Genomic DNA, 19,541 nt, shown 5'->3' on the forward strand with positions numbered 1-19,541 from the left:
ACTATCTCTTCAGCTATCTCCTTCAGAACTCTGGGGTGTAATCCATCTGGTCCAGGTGATTTATCCACCTTCAGACCTTTCAGTTTTCCTAGCACCTTCTCCTTAGTAATGGCCACCATACTCACCTCTGCCCCCCGACTCTCTTGAATTTTGGGGATGTTACTCGTGTCTTCCTCCGTGAAGACTGACGCAAAGTACCTATTCAGTTCCTTCGCCATTTCTTTGTTCCCCATTATTACTTCTCCAGCGTCATTTTACAGCGGCCCAATGTCCACTTTTGCCTCTCTCTTACCCTTTTATATATCTAAAATCTCCCCTTTTTATGAACTGGAGTGTAACATTTGCAATCCTCTAAGCCTGTAGTACCACCTCTATATCCAAGGAGCAGTGAAAGATTGTGTCCAGCATCTCTGCAATTTACACCCTCATTCCCATCAGGAACCTTGGATGTATCCAGATGACTGACTTTTATACTTTGAGGACTGCCAATAATTTGGGTACATCCTCATTATTTTTATCCTGATGATCTTTAGTCTGAATAAAATATCATTTATCCATATAATTAAAATACTGAAGGTCCCTGTCATAGAAATAAAATTCCATTACCTCACCTCATTATAAAATTCATGGAAATTATTTGTTGCATTTTCAAATCTGGTTTAAAATACTTTGTTAAACGTGTTGGAAATTTATAGATTGGAACTCCAATATAAAGACTATGCTGGAGATGGTTCCTGTTTCAGTAATGGAGATGTTTTCTCTTTTCATGTTGCTGCACTTTTGAAGTGCAAGTTCAAACTCTATTTTTGAGTTCATAACAGGAAGCCATTTGGACTTCAGCTGGAGTCATGTACTCTAATAGCTCAGTTTTTGAGATTCTAATAATAACACTCATCAAGGAGAGCTGATGCAAATAGCATATGTACATAAGAGAAAGTTAGATAAGAACATCAGGGAGAAATAAGTAGAAAGATATGCTGATGAGGTTAGATAAATAGGATGGGAGGAGGCTCATATAGAGCGTAGACTAGTTGATCCAAATGGCCTGTTTCCAAGCTGAACACCCGATACAACTCTTAGAATTTTCTTTTTTTTTAAATATTTACCCAATTCCTTTTTAAATCTAGATTTTTGCCTTAACAATGCAATGTCTTCCATGCTCAAGTAACCCTTAATTAAGATTGCCATGTAATTTCAGATGGTTATGGAATACTGCCTCGGATCAACTTCTGATTTACTGGAAGGTGAGTTTCTTTCATGAAATTAACTGAAGATTTCATCAACCCTTGTGTAAACATTGAAAACTTGGACCTTAAGTACAAATTCAGATATTCAAATATAGTACATCACAACTGTCAAATTTAGTTATATTACAGCATTTATGTAAAGTATGAACGTTTTTTTCAGGATCCTACAGTTATGCCTACAAGAATAATAAGGATATAAAGCAGGACTTTTTTAAGAATATATATATATGGGCTGGTTTCGTCCCCCATGAACCACACATGTGAGAAGTATTCAATTTCCAAACTGGTGGGTTAGCTGATGTCATTTATGCATATGGCAGGAAGAGTTTGCAATTGGCCATAATGCTGTTGGATTAAGAAAATAAAATCAGTCTGTATTCTGCTTTTGATCGTGATATGCAGCAATCTCCCTGAAAGTAGATGTCTGTCAAACCAGGTGCAATCAGGTATAGACTTGGCTCTGATGTCTTCACCAGTCTCATAGCACGCCAACACTGATATAGACCCTCATGGAAAAAAGAATAACCATTTGAGTGAAGAGGCTGAGAATGACCTTGCACTAAAGAAGTAGGTACTCTCAGGAGGGAAGAAAATTGGAGGAATTAAATCTCTCAAGTTTGTTGTGCATTTTCCTCTAATGCCTTGTGAAAAATCTTCTTCCTTTGAAGGTTAGCTGTGGCTCAGTGATAGCACTGTTTCTGATTCAGGAGGTTGTGACTTGAACTCCCCATTCAGTGACTTGGCCTCAAAATCTGTTCTCTGTGGTGAATGTAAAAGATCTGATGACACTATTTTGGAGATTAATAGGAGAGTTCTCCCATTACCTTACAGTCATGTTTCCCCTCATTCTGTAGATTGAATGTATTTTAAATTTAAACTGCTTTTTAAAACTTATCCTGGATAAAATTTAATGGCCCAGATTTTTCTGTCAGCACAAATGAATGTCATTTGCTGTATGTTATGCTTGCAGCTGTCCTCAGACTTTTTGTTAGATCTTTCTCTGAAACAGTGTGATGACTTCTACAGAGTCCCTGAGACCAATGTGAACAGGACAAGCAGCAGCATGTCCCTTCAGCCAATAAGATCAAAGAACCTTAGTGAGACACAGTCCAAATCTAAAAGCCAAAGTTACAATATTTAATTCAATGTAAAATCATGTGCAAAAATGAGGGAGAGAAAGATAAGATTGAGAGATAAAGAAACAACAAAAAATTAAAAATGGTTTTAATTTGTAGTCTTTAAAATCCCCACCCATAATTAAAAACTGAAAGTATGAGACTCTGTGTAATTTTCAGTGCCAGGAAGGCTATAATTAAGACTCTTCATGCCATTAAAAATGCACTTATCCTTGAATGGCCATGCCATAACATTAGAATGTTTATTGGGTATCTAGTGAGTAGTAATTGCAACTTCACAACCTTCACATGCTTGAATGCTGAATCTCTCGGTAAGCTACTGTATTTGCGAAGCTTGTGGAGGAGCATGGCAAATTGAACAGCGATATCCTGATTTCCATATTTCACTTACATGCCACAAATTGCTGTTCAATTTGCTCTTGAATAACAGTGAGCACTGATGACTTTCCCATTATGGTTGCCACAAAATCTGTCATTTTTAATTGTGCGCGCTTGCGGAATGTATAATGGAAATAAAATATTAAGTAAATAAAAGAATTTGAGAGTCCATATAATAAGTCATCTATAAAAAGCATTATTTAAAAAAAACTAATGAGTTGCTGGAATTCATTGCTGGAATGTTAGTCAAACATTATTTGGAACAGTCAGTTTTGAATGCCCTATCTTGGAAAGAAATATACTGGTCTTGAAGTCCAGCAACAATTCACTAGACAAATACTGGGGAAGCGGAGACTAAGCCATGATATAAGATTGCAAGCTCTGGCTATGTTCCCTGAAGAGGAATGACCTGATTGAGTTCTTCAAAACCATGAAGAAACTTGACAAGTTAGATGAGGACAGCTCTTCCTCTAATAGCACAAGTTAGAACAAGGATGCATTCAAATTAAACCAGAATGTGAATCCAGCTAAAATACTAGCTTACACATAAAGTAATGGAAACATAGGCATAGCTGCAGAAGAACATAAATGCGGGGTTAGTTGAAATGTTTGAGAGTGAGAGGTGCGTACTTCGGAAGGAAAAGTTTTAAGGGGTATGGAGGAAGGATGGGAAATTAGAATTAAAAGTATTCAAGGCTGTCAAATTGTTGAAGTAGTCTCAGACTGAATTGCCTACTCTTGTTTCTGTATAATTCTTGTTCCTTCTTTCCACCTCCTAAATTAAAATGTTAACTTCCCCTTTCTTTAGGACCCATTTGCAGCAACCAAGTGGGTGGTTGGAGATTGGTGCAAAGCTTGTCTGTGCAACAGGTTTTCAGAAAGCGGACAAGCAGTTTCTATAGATTGTTTTATATATTTTGAAACTTCTTTCTCACCAACTTATGGGTGACTGCCTCCCCTGCTATGGCTAAGAAGAACCTGTGCTAATGAATCTGTGTTTTGCTACATGATGCAACATATTGGTGCATATATTCAAATGTTCAAAATTTGAGTTTGTGTGGTAAAATGTTTTAGATCCCCTTTCACTTCTATTATATATGCTGTACTGACCAAAAAGTGCTTGATGCTGACATTCATTGCCTGAAGTATTTTCCAATTCATAGTAGTTGCTTCACCATGAGTTCAAGTTTCACTGGAAAAAATAAAAGCATAAATTTAAGTTAGATTATTAAGTTTAAATTTTATTATTGAGATATGCCAGCGTGACTTTTTTTTGCAATCCTTTCACTTTGCTTTAAGTAAAATTAGCATAGAAGGGAACTTAAAACAATTTTGTTTAAGTTGTTATTGTATTACAATATTGCCCATTTCATGCATATTTTTAATGCTTTGAATGCTTTAAAAATGGTTTCATTTGATGCTCTGTTCCTTTTGGAATTTTGTGACTGGCTTTCTTTCCAGGATTTTGACACATGCAAGGAAAGTGTGGTGCAGATGTCTGTTGAAATTCTGATTTTCCAAAATTTATTTCCTCCTCATAGTTCACAAAAAACCACTTCAGGAAGTGGAAATTGCTGCCATTACCCATGGTGCCTTGCAGGGGCTGGCCTACCTGCATTCTCATAATTTGATACACAGGTGAGATAATACAACAATAAACTAAACTAATTTTGCTTGATTGTCTTTTGAAAGAGAGTTCTTAAATTTCCTGTCCGTTGTGGTACATGAGAAATGTCAGAAACTAGGTAACTGTTTGACATGTCAAAACCCGAGCTGTTACTAGTACATTAACTCACATATTATGGCAATGCATTATGTTTTGAATAACTCCAGCATTTTTAGAATTTTACTTTGTTTGTGGATTATTCCAAACACTTGTCACAGTGAAGGCTTTTTCACTGAAATCTGTTTACTTCACTAATTTCCATTTATATCCTCTAATCCTATTTGCTTGATTTATTTTTGAGTAATTTATCTTTGCAGTAATATTTTCTGTACAGCTACTTAAATGAGGTGCCTTTTAACTTGGTGCCAACTAGATCTAAAGGCACAAACTTCTTGATCTTTACTAGTAGATTAATCCCATTGCATTTATCAGGTTGCTTCCTGTCTTCTAATGCATGAACATATTTCTTGTGATATGACAAAAACTGGAGAGAGCATTGTTGAGAGCATTGTTTATCAGACCAGACTAGATTTAGACTTGATTAGCAAAAGTGAAAGGAGAGCTGTAATTCATTATTCCAGACATTCACACCTAATTCCAGGAATAAGTGAATTTCAGGAAATAATATGAATACCACTTTGTGACTGGTTATTGCAGTTCTGTCTCTTATTGACTTTCAAATAAGATTTCACTCAAATTTGCTATATAAACCAGACTTGCCCTTAAGACAAACATTTTGGTTAGGCTTCTTACTGCTACTGAGACCTACTGACCAGATCCCTGGTCAGTGCTGCATTAACTGACCCCATTTGGGACAGTGATAGTGTTGCTACAATTAGTTTGGTGCTGCTGAAATTAGTATGGATAAGACAAATAGTTTCCTCTCCTGATAATTATCCAGTGACCCTGGAAAGTGTACACATCTATGTTGGTAATTTGGGAAAAGCACAATTGCACTGAATAATCTTGGGTTCATTTGACAGTGTTTCAACTTACCAGTGGAATAATATATTGCTCATTGCATGCATAAGACGCCTTTCCATATAAAACAACCTGTCAATTAATTTAACTGAGTTTCATTGTAATTTGGGACGTAATGTGTATTTTACTTTCTGTTGCACTTGAAATAAAATAAATATTTAACATTTGAAGGCAGAACGTCCAACTTCCTGAGTGACTTTACAAATCATATTTCTTTAAAAAAACACAACTCTAAGTTATGAATTACAGCTTGAAGGGCTACTAGACTATTGCCTTAACTAGTATTTCCTTAACAGCAATTAAAACTTCTTGCTTTAAAGTGGGAATGCCCAAGTTGTAGCCTGAGAGTTTGCATGCAATTCCCAGGACCATGCAGTTTGGTTCTTAGGATTCAGACAACTTGGTTCTATATGTGCCTTTATGTTTTTATTTGCCAACAACAAATACTTTTATTTATATATCACCTTTTAACATATTAAAACACTCTGCTATACAGCAGTATTAGCAGCCTAAATATTAAAACATTCTGCTATACAGCAGTGTTAGCAGACTAAATTTGATACAAGTCACTAAAGTAGATATTAGGACAGGGAGCACGTAGGTTTTAAGGAGCATCATAAAGGAAGAAAGGGTTGGGGGGAGAAGTTTAGGGAGGGAATTCCAAAAGAAATTGGGTCTGAACTAGGGTAGAATTGGAGAAATACGGAGTTCTTTGTTGTAGGGCTGAGCAGAGATTTGAACATAAAGGAGAATTTTAATTTTGACATCTTTCTGGAGCGGGAGATAATGAAGGTCAGCACGCACAGGGATGATGGGTACATGAGACTTGGTGCAAGTCAAGATATGGGCCACAAAGCTTTATATGAGCTGAAGTTTATGGAAGTTGGAAGACTGGCCCGGAAGGCCCTTGTTTAGTCGAGCATTATGCCTTATTGGTGGATAAATCATAAAGCATAATACCAAGACCTGTTAGCACAAACTATCTGAAATATATGGACATTAGTGATGAAGTTGCACTCTGTGGCTTTTGAAGACAAAAAACACAATATTTTTGATATGCTCGAGTTCTTTTTCACCTTGTTTATAAGATGTGGACTTGCCCTCCTTCCACATGACAGTACAACCCAAAACCTGCTGGCCCCATACCCATTTTTTCTCGCTGCTGTGTCTTCCATCTCTTTTTGAGAAGCCTTTACTTGTCTGATCTTGGCTTTAGCTCAAACTTATCATGGTCACTTCTAAAAAAAAAGTAGATAATGACGAGTGCCTGGGTTAAAGGAATTAGATGTCCAATGTGCTGATTAAAAATCCCAGAGTACAATATATCTTTGATTTATTCAGCCACTCTACACGAGGAGCTCCAATAATGCTCTGTTGCAGTGTCCCTATTGTTTTAAAATTGCATATTTTCCAATAGCTTGAACAATGTTGCTATGAAATCTGGTTGTATAATTGCACATTGTAACTATTAGATAGAAGCCAGTTGTACCAGTGGGCTTAGTCATAGAATCACACAATTTTAAGTGCACAGATGGAGGCCATTCGGCCCATCGTGTCCGTACCAACTCTCCAAATGAGCATTATGATCCAGTGCCATTGCCCTGCCTTTTCCCTGTTTCTTTTCTTTTCAAATAATCATCTAATGCCCTCTTGAATGCCTTGATTGAACCTACCTCCACCACACTTCCAGGCAGTGCATTCCAGATCTAAACCACTCGTCGTGTGAAGAAGTTTTTTCTTATGTCACATTTGCTTCTTTTGCAAATCACTTTAAGTCTGTGCCCTCTCGTTCTTAATCCTTTTAAGAGCGGTACAGCTTTTCCCTGTCTACTCTGTCCAGCCCCCTCACACTTGTCTGCATTGAACTTCATCTGCCCTCTCCGCCAACTTGTCGATGTCCTCGTGAAGTTCCATACCATCCTCCTCGCAGTTCACAACACTCCCAAGCTTCGTATCATCCGCAAACTTTGAAAGTGTCCCCTGCACACCAAGATCTAGATCATTAATACATATCAGGAAAAACAAGGGTCACAATACCGACCCCTGGGGAGCTCCGCTACAAACCTTCCTCCAGCCCAAAAAATATCCATTGATCATTACTCTCTGCTTCCTATTTTTCAGCCAATTTTGTATCCACGTTGCTACTGTCTCTTTTATTCCATGAGCAATAACTTTTCTCTCAAGCCTGTTGTGTGGCACTGTATCAGATGCCTTTTGAAAGTCCACGTATACCACATCAACAGCATTACCCTCATCGACCTATTCTGTAACCTCTTCAAAAAACTCAATCAAGAAGCTCAGTAAAATTCTGGATTTCTCTCTCACCTCTTATTATCAAAGTCAGAAATTCTTGGAGTAAAAGAATTAAAATTTACCTTTTCTAGAATTTCCATTCCTGCTGCCATTGCTGAAATTGAAGGCAGTGCAATGGATGAACATTGTATATCATGGTGTCTGTTTTCTATAAATTTTACAGTTGCCACCCTGTACATTTTAATTTCATTGAAGTCGATAAAGATTTTATTTTATTTTTCTCTTCTCCGTTTTATTCCCTCTGACTTTGCTGAAGGCACTCATTCATGGCGGAGTTGTGGTCCTTTGGGTAAAAGTTCTGGTACCTTGTCCCCGGTACCATCCATAATCTGTTATCTGGGCAATGAGTGTTAGCAAACTGTTACATCACAGATGTTTTGCAGCCGGACCCAATCATTTGGTATATCCATCAAGAATCATTGACAGCGAACAGGAAAAGTGATTTTTCCCCTTTAACCCACTTACCTGTTCCCTGTCTAGTCTAAAGGTAATCGCTGCAGCTGAGAAATTAGGAATCAGAAGCAGGAGCCCTGAGAACTCAGAGCAATAGATTTAAATTACATGGTGGAAAGTTTATTTTATTTGAGTGAGTTTGAGAGAGAAATCAGAGCTTGAAGTTCCAAAGCAGAGCTTTAGTTTAATGCCCAGCTTTTTGTGTGGGCAGTAGCTTTGAATATACACCTAGCTAGCCTAATCTGTTTTAAACTTGTAATTGTCCTTGTTCTTTCCTCCCATCTTAATTAAAAATGATCTATGTTTTGTAATTTATATTTTGTAGTTTTAAATAAATAGTTTTAAAAAATCAATTGACGAAGTGTTTGTCAAATTCATGGAATCTGCTTCCAAGTTCAAAAAATTCTGGTTTGTGATTCTAGATTTTGAACACGTTTTTGGCATCTCACAGTATCGTGAGATTTTTTTGAGATTGTGAGAACCTGCATTATATACATTTTTCATGCTGAAAGGATGGCCGAAAAGTGTTTTACAGTCGTTGAAGTAGTTCTGAAGTGTAGTCTCATGTGGACAACTTAATCAGCCAGTCTGCAGATAATAGGGTTCCACAAACATAAATGAGATAAATGACCAGATAATCTGATTCTGTAGTGTTAGTTGATGACCTAGTTTTGATCAAATATACTGAGAGAATATCTTTGCTTTGCTTCAGATAGTGCCATGGGATCGTTGAGAGGACAGATGGATTCTTGGTTTTTCATCTCATCTGAAAAACATCATTCTCTTGGCACTGAACTAAAATGTCAGCCTGGACTATGTGCTTAAATCTCTGGACCGGGGCTTAAACTTGAACCTGAGATTTTCTGACTCAAGCCAAGGCTGGCGAAATTAAAAGTTAAGCTTTTTGCATGATCAGATACGTGGCAATTTCAATGATTTTGTTTTTTTGCAGAGATATAAAGGCAGGAAACATTTTACTAACTGAACCAGGGCAAGTCAAACTGGCTGATTTTGGATCTGCCTCTATAGTATCTCCTGCTAACTCGTTTGTAGGGACGCCTTACTGGTAAGTGAAATTTAAAAAACATTTAAATAAGAAGTTGCCTCCTTTAAGAGAAATATCAGCAATGCCTTGGGCCCTTGGCCCAGCCACGGTACACATTCCGCATTCTTGTATTGTAACTCCAGAAAAACATGACTGTTTGTATTGTAGGAGTTATTAGAAATTGGACGTTCAGGCTGTCCTAATAACCCTACAGATAAGGAAGGTCCTAGGTTGAATCACAATTCTGTGTAAATTAAGTTGATCTTAAGTAAAGTGATAGTGGGGAATTGTACAATTGAAAGGAGCAACCTGGTATACTTAATTTTTGTTGGTTGCTTTAACTGCATTTAGTAATGGAGAAAGGTTTGTCATGACAATCCTGACGTGATTTTCCTGTCAAGTTATTTTGGGTAACACATTGCCTTAATTGCCTGACTTAACTCGTGGATTTGTGAAATAGTATGGTAGTCATTTAGTCAGTATTTAGCTCTGAGATTTTGTCAACTGTACCAGTAAATGTATTTGAGAATACAGAATTATTTTTTTTTTAACTAAATGTGTATGTTTAACAGGATGGCCCCAGAAGTGATCCTTGCAATGGATGAGGGACAATATGATGGAAAAGTAGATGTCTGGTCTCTTGGGATAACATCCATTGAACTTGGTTTGTATTTTCTTGCAGTGATATGCAAACATTTTTTTGCTGTGCCATCCTTAAATAGTCATGATTTTAATTTACCAGAAGCCTTGTATCAATTAATTTGTATTGGCAGACCATCTTTTGTTCAAAAGCTGAGTGAAGAATTTGCCCAATATTCAGCAAATCATTTTTCTCAAAATGTCAGAGAATCTAACAATTAAAATTGTTCAGCATCTTTGGGTAATGTTCCTACATAATTATCAGATCATCCAGCATTTTTTCTCTCCTGTCTATTAGACAGCTAGTGTTGACGGCACTGCATTGTTACAATATGTCCTGTGGATCCATCTCCAGATTTCTACCTGAATGAAATATGTCTCATTTTTCTTTCATTCTGGAACACCCAGCACTTCTTGAATTGCACTGCTATAAGGATCAGTCTTGATTCTACATATTGATGAATTTATCATAGACTAATTGGAAAGATGCTGATATTTTTAATTAACACACTATCATAACTAAATTTTATCTGCTGGCATTTGGTTTTGAATGCTGACTCCAATAGGACGGTGCATTGCTGGACCTAATTCTGGGGAATGAAGCTCGACTGGTGGCTGAGGTGGTGGTGGGCGAGCATTTTAGTGATAGTGACCACAACATGGTACAGTTTAAGTTTGTTATGGACAAAGAAATCGACAAGTTGCAAAAAAATGTTTTGGATTGCGGGAGAGTGGATTTTAGTAAAATAAGGCAGGATCTGGCCAAGGTAGACTGGGAACAGTTACTTGTGGGGAAATCTACAGAGGAACAGTGGGGGGTGTTCAAAAAGGAAAAGGAGAGGGTACAGGCTCAACATGTTCCCTCTAGGGTGATAGGAAGGAGTAACAAGCCCAGAGAACCATGGATGACCAGAGGTATTAAGGTTACGATGAGAAGGAAAAGAGGCTTTTAGCAGGTACAAGGGAAGCAAATCAGCAGAGGCATTAGTGGAGTACAGACAGTGCAGGGTGGAGCTTAAGAAAGCAATCAGGAGAGCAAAGAGGGGATATGAGAAAGCCCTGGCTGGTAAAAGAAGGGAAAATCCCAAGATATTCTATAAGTATATCAATGGGAAGAGGATAACCAGGGAAAGAGTAGGGCCCATAAGGGACCAAGGGGGCAATCTATGGGTGGGGCCAGAGGACATGGCTAGAGTGTTGAATGAATACTTCACGTCCATCTTCACCCAAGAGAATGTGGATGAAGGTATCGTACTCGGGGAGAGAGACTGCAAGGTTCTTAAGCAAATTGATATGGGGAGTGACAAGGTATTGGAGGTTTTGGCAGGCTTAAAAGTGGGCAAATCTCCAGGTCCGGATGATTTGTGTCCCAGACTGCTGAGGGAGGCAAGGGAGGAGATCGCAGGGGCTCTGACCCAAATTTTTAATTCCTTTCTGGCCACGGGGGAGGTGCCAGAGGACTGGAGAACAGCTAATGTGGTTTGGCTATTTAAGAAGGGTTGTAGAGATAAGCCAGGGAACTAGAGGCCAGTGAGTCTCACGTCAGTGGTAGGGAAACTATTGGAGAAAGTTCTGAAGGAGAGTATCTATCTCCACATGGAGAGGCAGGGTTTGATCAGGGATAGTCAGCATGGCTTTGTCAGAGGGAGGTCATGCCTAACAAATTTGATTGAATTTTTTGAGGTGGTGACCAGATGTGTAGATGAGGGTAGTGCAGTTGATGTAGTTTATATGGATTTCAGCAAAGCCTTTGACCAGGTCCCACATCGGAGACTTATAAAGAAGGCAAAGGCACTTTGGATACAGGGTAATTTGATAAGGTGGATTCAAAATTAGCTTAGTTGTAGGAGGCAGAGGGTGATGACAGAAGGATGCTTTAGTGACTGGAAGCCAGTGTCCAGTGGCGTACTACATTGATCTGCTGCGTCCCCTATTATTTGTCATTTATATAAATGACATTGATGACTATGTGGGGGGTAGGATTAGTAAATTTGCGAATGACACAAAGATTGGCCGGGTGGTTAACAGTGAAGTTGAGTGTATTGGGTTACAGGAAGTTATAGATGGGATGGTCAAATGGGCAGATAAGTGGCAGATGGAATTTAACCCTGAAAAGTGTGAGGTGATACACTTTGGAAGGAGTAATTTGACAAGGAAGTATTCAATGAATGGCATGACACTAGGAAGTTCTGAGGAACAAAGGGACCTTGGCATGTGTGTCCATAGATCTCTGAAGGCAGAGGGGCATGTTAGTGGGGTGGTGAAAAAGGCATATGGGACACTTGCCTTTATCAATCGAGGCATAGATTACAAAAGGAGGGAGGTCATGTTGGAGTTGTATAGAACCTTGGTGAGGCCACAGCTGGAGTATTGTGTGCCGTTCTGGTCACCACGTTATAGGAAGGATGTGATTGCACTGGTGGGGGTGCAGAGGAGATTCAGCAGGATGTTGCCTGGGATGGAACATTTAAGTTATAAAGAGAGGTTGGATAGACTTGGGTTGTTTTCGTTGGAGCAGAGAAGACTGAGGGGCGACCTGATCGAGGTGTACAAGATTGAGGGGCATGGACAGGGTGGATAGGGAGCAGCTGTTCCCCTTAGTTGAAGGGTCAGTCACAAGGGGGCATAAGTTCAAGGTGAGGGACAGGAGGTTTAGGGGCCATGTGAGGAAAAACTTTTTTACCCGTAGGGTGGTGACGGTCTGGAATGCACTGCCATGGGATGGTGGTGGAGGCGGGTTGCCTCACATCCTTTAAAAAGTACCTGGATGAGCACTTAGCACGTCATAACACTCAAGGCTATGGGCCAAGTGCTGGTAAATGGGGTTAGGTAGGTAGGTCTGGTGTTTCTCACATGTTGGTGCAGACTCGATGGGCCAAAGGGCCTCTTCTGCTGTGTGATTCTGAGTCTGGTGCTCCTAAGAATTTGCTATTACAAGGATGGGAACTAAGTAGTGTTTGATCAACTCAGTATCATTACTATGTTTCAGATCTTAACCCAATTGACCCTTTTAAAAGATGCAGTGGTGTTGGTCCTAACTGCTCTGTCTGCAAAGTACTCCATAGTCCAAAAAGCAACACGTTTTTTAAAAAAAATCTCCCAATCTAACTCTTGGTGTGAATGATGATTCCTGGTCTCATTTTTCCTGGGAATATGGCCTCTCCCATATTCTTCATATCAAAATCTTTCATATTAAAATCCATCAACAAGGTTGAACCTATGCTGCATATTCTCCTTGGCTTTAGTGCCATTTCTGTAATGGGACGCCCAGAACTGTTGCAGTACCCTTAACTGTAGCTTAACCATTCCCTTTTTACTTCTAATTCTCTTTCTCCATTTCTAAAACCCAAAATACAGTCAAATGTTACATTACTGCCATTTTCACTTTCATGGAGTTACATGTTTGAACTCTGTTCATATCCACCATATGCTTCAATTCCTTATTTCTCCCCATAAAAAGTATTACTTCATACTTATCTACATTAATCTGTTCTAACCTGTGTACCATAATCTTTTACAATGTTGTCACTGTTTGCCAAGCCTCGAAATTAGTGGATGAAACTAAAGTAAAGGTTGTGCTCCCTATGCCCAGGTCCAAGTATTGACCTCTAAGGTACACCACTTCCAGCCCTTCTCCAACCTCAGCAATACTATTTTCTGATTCTTATTCACCCTTATGAGCCTTTTGTCTTGAGACAATGGTTTTGCCCCTTTGTGGTTATCTCTGTTAATTGTCACCTAGTGTGGCTCCTCTCACATGGCAGTGTCTCCCACACTTACTGCAGATGACAGCAGTGAGCTGAGAAGGTGCAGGAATTGCTGACTTCTGTTTTCTCTGGACCGTCTGCTCAGCCAGCTGAGATTTCTGTTTCTCCTCTCCCCTTCTGAGGCCCCTCCAAACAGTCAGTCTCTGGTAGATCCTGGTCATCAGTGGCTGTCACCCAATTGTCTTTGTCCATTCCCACCATCTTCACATTCCACGTAGAGGTGTCCTTGTAACAGAGGTAAGGACATGCAGCAATTGGTGACCCAGTGACCAGTTTACCGTATGGAACGTATATTGCCGAATTCTATCTGATGAATGTGGCTGAGCTATTGCAGATGAACTATTGCAGTAATGAGTGTATGCTGATGAAATTAGCACACTCCTAGGACCTCTGAATCGGAGACCTTTTCCTGCCAAGAAAACATCTGCAACAGCAAAGGTAGAAACTGTTTGGCCCTTTCTCCTGTCTACATGTATTATCCAGGTCTCTCTACTGTAGAGGAGTGTACTGAGGATTCAGGCTCGGTAGACTTGCAGCTTGGTACCTTCTGTCAGGTTGCTGCTGTTCTACCCAAAGCTTGCAGTTGCAGTTTTTTGCAATACGTGTTGATTTCAGCATCAAGTGACAGATGCTGGTGGTGTGGAGCCTTTTTCCTCCAATGTCACATTATCAATGCTGATTGACCATGATATGGGAATGCTCTGGACATGAGGCCCCCGATGCTGATGGTAAACTAAACTTTTTCCAGGTGTGAGAGAATCTGTCAGTTTGCCATGAAGGTGCACCTGGTTATGGCATGCTAGTTCAATGTTATCAGTATAAGAGTTGCTATAAGGACTTGGCACACTTGTCTTGATCTCAGGTGGACAAGGCTGAACAGTTTACCATCAGATGGACAAGGCCGAACAGTTTACCATCAGTTCTGGTATGTAAGTAGATGCCCTCTGTAGATTAACTGAATGCATGTGAAAACAGTAAAAAGAAGAATATGCCAGTGTAGGCACCAGGATGGAATTTGTTTGACCCCACCGCAGACCTCGAAGTGTTTCAATATTGCCCCATCATAGCTGACTTTGCCACTCGTCATAGAAAGAAGATCAAAGCGAGCAGCTTAAGGGGGTAGATGATTTTCTTCAGCTTAAATAGACTTCCTCTGCTCACATGATCAAACGTCTTAGTGAGGTTAATGAAGACAATGAGCAGTAACTTCCGTGCTCCTGGCGTTGGATTTGGGAGGGTACCCCAAAGATGCACTGGAGAATCCCCGTCAGAAGTCCACAGGTAAGGGTTTGCACGGCAATTGCCCAGAAGTGCAAACTTCCTCTGGGAAATTGCCCTGTGCTGGGAACCATCCGAAAATGCAATTTAAATCGTACACTTCGGGTGGTGGTCGATGACAAGCAAGTCAATAGTTTGCTAAGCTCCTCCACTGTGGGTTTGGCATCAAGCTGTTCCATGACAGTGTCTCTATTGTGTCTAGGGCTTCCTCAGTGACCTTGTTTTTCCTGGAGTAACTCGATCGAGGTGGTGTTCCACCCATCTCTCCATTTTATTGCAGTCAGTGTTGACTTCACTTGTCTTTGTTTTCAATGGAGCTGTTCTTTGTTGATGGACCCTGTTTTTTTTTTTGATCCCATCATTCCGTTCCCCTAGGGTTCCTTGTATCTAAGGCCATCTGGATATTCTGACAAAAGTTGTAACCAGTAGTCATTGGTGCAGCAGCTAGCAGCCTGTTGGATTTTACTTTGAGCAGCTCTTAATGCATTCAGAATCTTCTCGCCAGATCTCTCTTGTCAAGTGATCTGCTCTCATTAACTACTTCAATGACAAGTTCAATTACAGTGATGTTAGACTTGAGCCAGTCAGCATTTTCCATTCTTCCTGTATGTTGTCATCATTGGCATGCTTCTGTGATGTAAGCTGACGCATATGCAGCATATCCGTTATGGATGAGAGCGCTTCACATGGTGCACTTTTGCTGATGGCTCAGGAGGCTGGTCCTGCAAGATGGTTATTGGGTCTTAGTGTGGGTTGTTTTCAGTGGTATCTGTTGTCAAGTCACTTGTGTTACCATGATGATCAGTGGCTAATGCAGGCCCACAGATGATTTCACAATTCCCCTTTGTCATTGGCTAGCTTCCCCCAGAGGTGAAAATCGATGTTTAGAGTCTTCATGTCATGCTTACAAGCATTTTAGAAGCGAAGCCTTGGGTGCCCTACTAGCTTTCTGGTTCCAGCTATCTCACCATGTAGAAAATTCTTGGGAATGCGTTTGCCTTCTATCCTGCGAGTGCGCCTGAACCATGAAGTCCCCCCTGCTTGATGAATGCTAGCGTACTTGGGAGATTTGCCTTTGAGAGGACTGTTGCATTTGTGATTTTTGTCCTTCCATGCCGAAAATGCACGACAAGCAACGGACGTGAAAATTGTTCAGCCTCCTTTCTTGGTAGCTGTAAGTTGTCCATACCTCACAGTCATACAACAGAATGCTGAGAACACAGGTCTCATAAACCAACATCTTGGTCTTAAGAGTGAGATTAATGTTGTTTCTTGCATGTTTCGTGAGTCTGCCAAAGGTGGTGGCTGCTTACCCTATACATCTATCGAGTGTGGCATCATAAGAAAGGTTCTGTCACCATGAGCCCTAGGTAGCAGAATTTGCTAACCATTTTGAGCAGGGTGGTGTTTAGTTTGAGCAAGGACAGAGATGTGACACCCTGTCCCATAATCATGGTTTTATTGATGCTTAGAGTAAGGGAGAATAAGTTACAGGCATGGGAGAGACAATCCACGAGTCCTTGTCACGGAGTTTCTTGTGAGTGACTAGTGCAACATCTCAGCATGGAGGAGTTCTCTGATCAAGATGTGCTGTATTTTTGTCTTTGCTTTCAGTCTGGACAGACTAGAGCTTATCATCTGACCTAATATGCAGGTACATTCCTTCCATATCTGTAGAGAAGGCAAAGGTTAGGTACATGGAGAAGAAGATATACCAAACAAAGTGGGGTCTAGGATGCACCCTGTTTCACTCTATTCTTCACCCTGAAACTGTCAGAAGTGGTGCTGTCAAACTGTACAGTGCAGTGCATGCTGTCATGAAAGGAGCAGATGAGACTAAGGAGCTTTTGTGCACAGCCAATTTTCTCAAATCTTGTAGCGTCCTGCCCGGCTGATGGTGTCAAATGCTTTAGTGAAATCTATGAAAGCAAAGTAAAGAAGTGTATCCTATTCTCTACACCTCTTGTAGGTGGTGTATGGAAAAGATCATGACCACTGTAGATCTGCCAGCACAGAAACTGAACTGCGCTTCTGGATGCACTGAAGATTCAGATTGACCATGAGCTATGCAAGTTTGATGTTGACATTGCTGCTCTGTAAGAGACCAATTTAGTCAACACTGGCTCTATATGTGAGGCTATTGCTTCTATTGCTATGGGGCATGATAAGAATGCAGGAGTTTGCCGTGAGCATGATGTAGGTTTTGCAATCAGTAGTCAGCCACCAGTAGCATGTTCTGAATGCCTCCTCTTTCTGCATCTGTCATCTGATGGAGGCTCTGTCAACAAAATCTGTGCTTATGCACCAACCTTGAATGCCAGTGTCTTGGGTAAAGATCCATTCCCTATGACTCTTCACATATTCTGGAGCACGTGCCAAATGGCAAGAGGTTATTCATCCAAGGTTATTAGAAGTTAAGAGTGCGGTATTATAAATGGTGTCTCAAAGTATGTTCGTTTTGCTTTTGCAATCTGGGTGGGAATGCACGAGAGTTCAGTGGAGTTGAAGAACTGTTGTTTCTTATCTGCGTAGGCAGTATTGCTGACCTTGATGCATGGGCAGCTTTTATGCTTTGAATGGAAAAGCTTCAAGGTTGCATCTTGGGCCTAGTGCAAATTGGAGAGCGATCTGTGTCACAGTTAACGCTATGGTAGCTGTAGGTATTGAGGATGTGTCACATCTGGTTGTGATCAGATTCAGCTGGTGCCAATGTCATGACCTTGGATGTCTCCAGGGTACCTTGTAGCGTGGTTAATTCTGGGGGAAGAAAAGTTAGTTACATAAAGCTCACACGGTTTCAGCAAAGCTCAAGTAGCCTTTGTCCTTTTGCTTATCTTTACCATGCCAATGATGTGAGAGGCAAGTAGGCCATGCCTCATGGTCCACACCCACTGAGGTGAAATTCCCCAGTAGTAGAGATGTTCTGTCTCAGGATTTCTGCTGATAGCGTCAAGCTTCTTGTAGAACTGGTCTTTTGTCTCAGTAGTGGAGCAGTGTGGTGCTTAGATACTCATGATAACTGGCCCTTTTTGAGTTTGGAGGCAATAGAGGGAACATGTCCCAAACCATTTGTGAGGGGTTCTAGCATAGAGAAGAGCAAGTTCCATGCAGCAAAGCTTACACCCTGCTTACACATTTCCTCTAAACTGTTCCCCTGCCAGATGAACGTGTAGTGTTTTTCTTCATTGTCCACTCTTAGTGACTCAGCTCTCATAGGGAAGCAATGTCAAAGTTCAACCTCAAGTTCCATGTTGATCACAGCTGTCTTATGGGGGTTTATCGACTAGCTCCAATTTATCTTTCAGTTCCTCATGATCCTGATGTTCCAGCTCCCCCATTGAAAAGCTGGTTATCTTTTTGTTGGTTTGTCTAATGTGATGAATGCTGTCTACTTGTTGATGGCGACTCTTGAGTTCCAAGTACCCATTGAAATAAGTGCACCGTGGTTGCCAGCGCCTTACCAGCTGGGGGCTGCCTGGCTTGAGGTGGGCAATAGTTGACCAGTGAGATGCGATGTTCAGACAGGTAGAGAAAGCCCAGAGCGCTCATTCTCAGCACCATTCTCTACGCCAATCAAGTTAGGCTTATTAATTGTACCTGCTGTGTCCTGCGTTGTGTTAACCCTCTGCAGCAAAACCAGTGTGTCCTCAGACGCAGCCTGGCAAAAAGTTGAGATCCCAGGCTTCCCAATTGTTAGGGTCCCTCTCTCGACCTCCCCCATTGGGTCCAAAGGAATGCAGAGCATTACGTTGGCACTGGTTTGGTTGCAGGAGTCACTGGAAAGATGATATTAAGGCATCAGTCTGCTTTTGGCTCCACTCCAAATTTCGTCTTAGCCTTCATCTTTGCAGAGGTGTCCACAAGGCCATTTGCCTATGCTGTGAGTTTGGTTCATGAGCACCTGGGTGTGCCCACACGCAGTTGGCCTGTGCATTGCATGTCTGGGAGCCAAATAGCCTCAGAGTTCTCTGAAGCTTTCGCCTGGAACCTCGAGTTTCCCTGTGTCACCACATGGAGGCACAGCAGAGAACTTGTTGATGGAGAGGCTGCATATTGACTGGGAGAGACTTGGGCATTTGGCTCTCCTTTTCACTTTGCTGTTAGCCAGCGCATGAGCTGGAAGCACGTTAACTCTTAGCTGAATTTTAGGCGTATCACTTTGACATATTGGCTACACACCTGTTGATCAGCCAACTTTCTATCCACGCTATTTCATTTCTTCAACCATAATCAATGCTGACATTCGAGCACAGTACTAAGGGAGCATTGCACTGTCAGAGATGCTGCCTTTTGGATAAGATCTTAAACCCAGGCCTCATCTGCTTGGTCGGGTGAATGTACAAAATCCGATGGCACATTTTTTAAGAACAGCAGTAGAATTACCTCTGGTGTCCTGGCCAATATTTATTCCTCAATCAACATCATAAAAAACAGATTACCTGGTCATTATCGTATTGCTGTTGCTGGGAGTTTGCTGAGTGCAAATTAGCTGCCTCATTTCCTAAATTAGAACAATGACTACATTTCAAAAAGTACTTCATTGGCGGAAAGAGCGTTGAGACATCTGGTGGTCATGCAAAGAGCAATATTAATTTAAGTTGTAGTCTTCATAATGTCGTCTTTTGACAGCTCTCTGGA

At 40.7% G+C, this 19,541-nt stretch overlaps 1 protein-coding gene across 3 annotated transcripts in view; it reads left to right on the forward strand.

Moving 5' to 3' along the window:
* Nucleotides 1-19,541, forward strand: part of taok3a (TAO kinase 3a) — a 154,863-nt gene that overhangs the window by 73,092 nt on the left and 62,230 nt on the right. For all 3 annotated transcript variants that reach the window (XM_078554017.1, XM_078554018.1, XM_078554019.1), the window contains 4 exons: nt 1,199-1,244; nt 4,303-4,399; nt 9,127-9,240; nt 9,792-9,883. In XM_078554017.1, the coding sequence (XP_078410143.1) occupies nt 1,199-1,244; nt 4,303-4,399; nt 9,127-9,240; nt 9,792-9,883 (349 nt within the window). The remainder of the gene's footprint in view (nt 1-1,198; nt 1,245-4,302; nt 4,400-9,126; nt 9,241-9,791; nt 9,884-19,541) is intronic.

Source organism: Cetorhinus maximus, chromosome 12 (assembly GCF_964194155.1).
Source record: "Cetorhinus maximus chromosome 12, sCetMax3.hap1.1, whole genome shotgun sequence".
In the NCBI taxonomy this organism is placed as follows: Eukaryota; Metazoa; Chordata; class Chondrichthyes; order Lamniformes; family Cetorhinidae; genus Cetorhinus; species Cetorhinus maximus.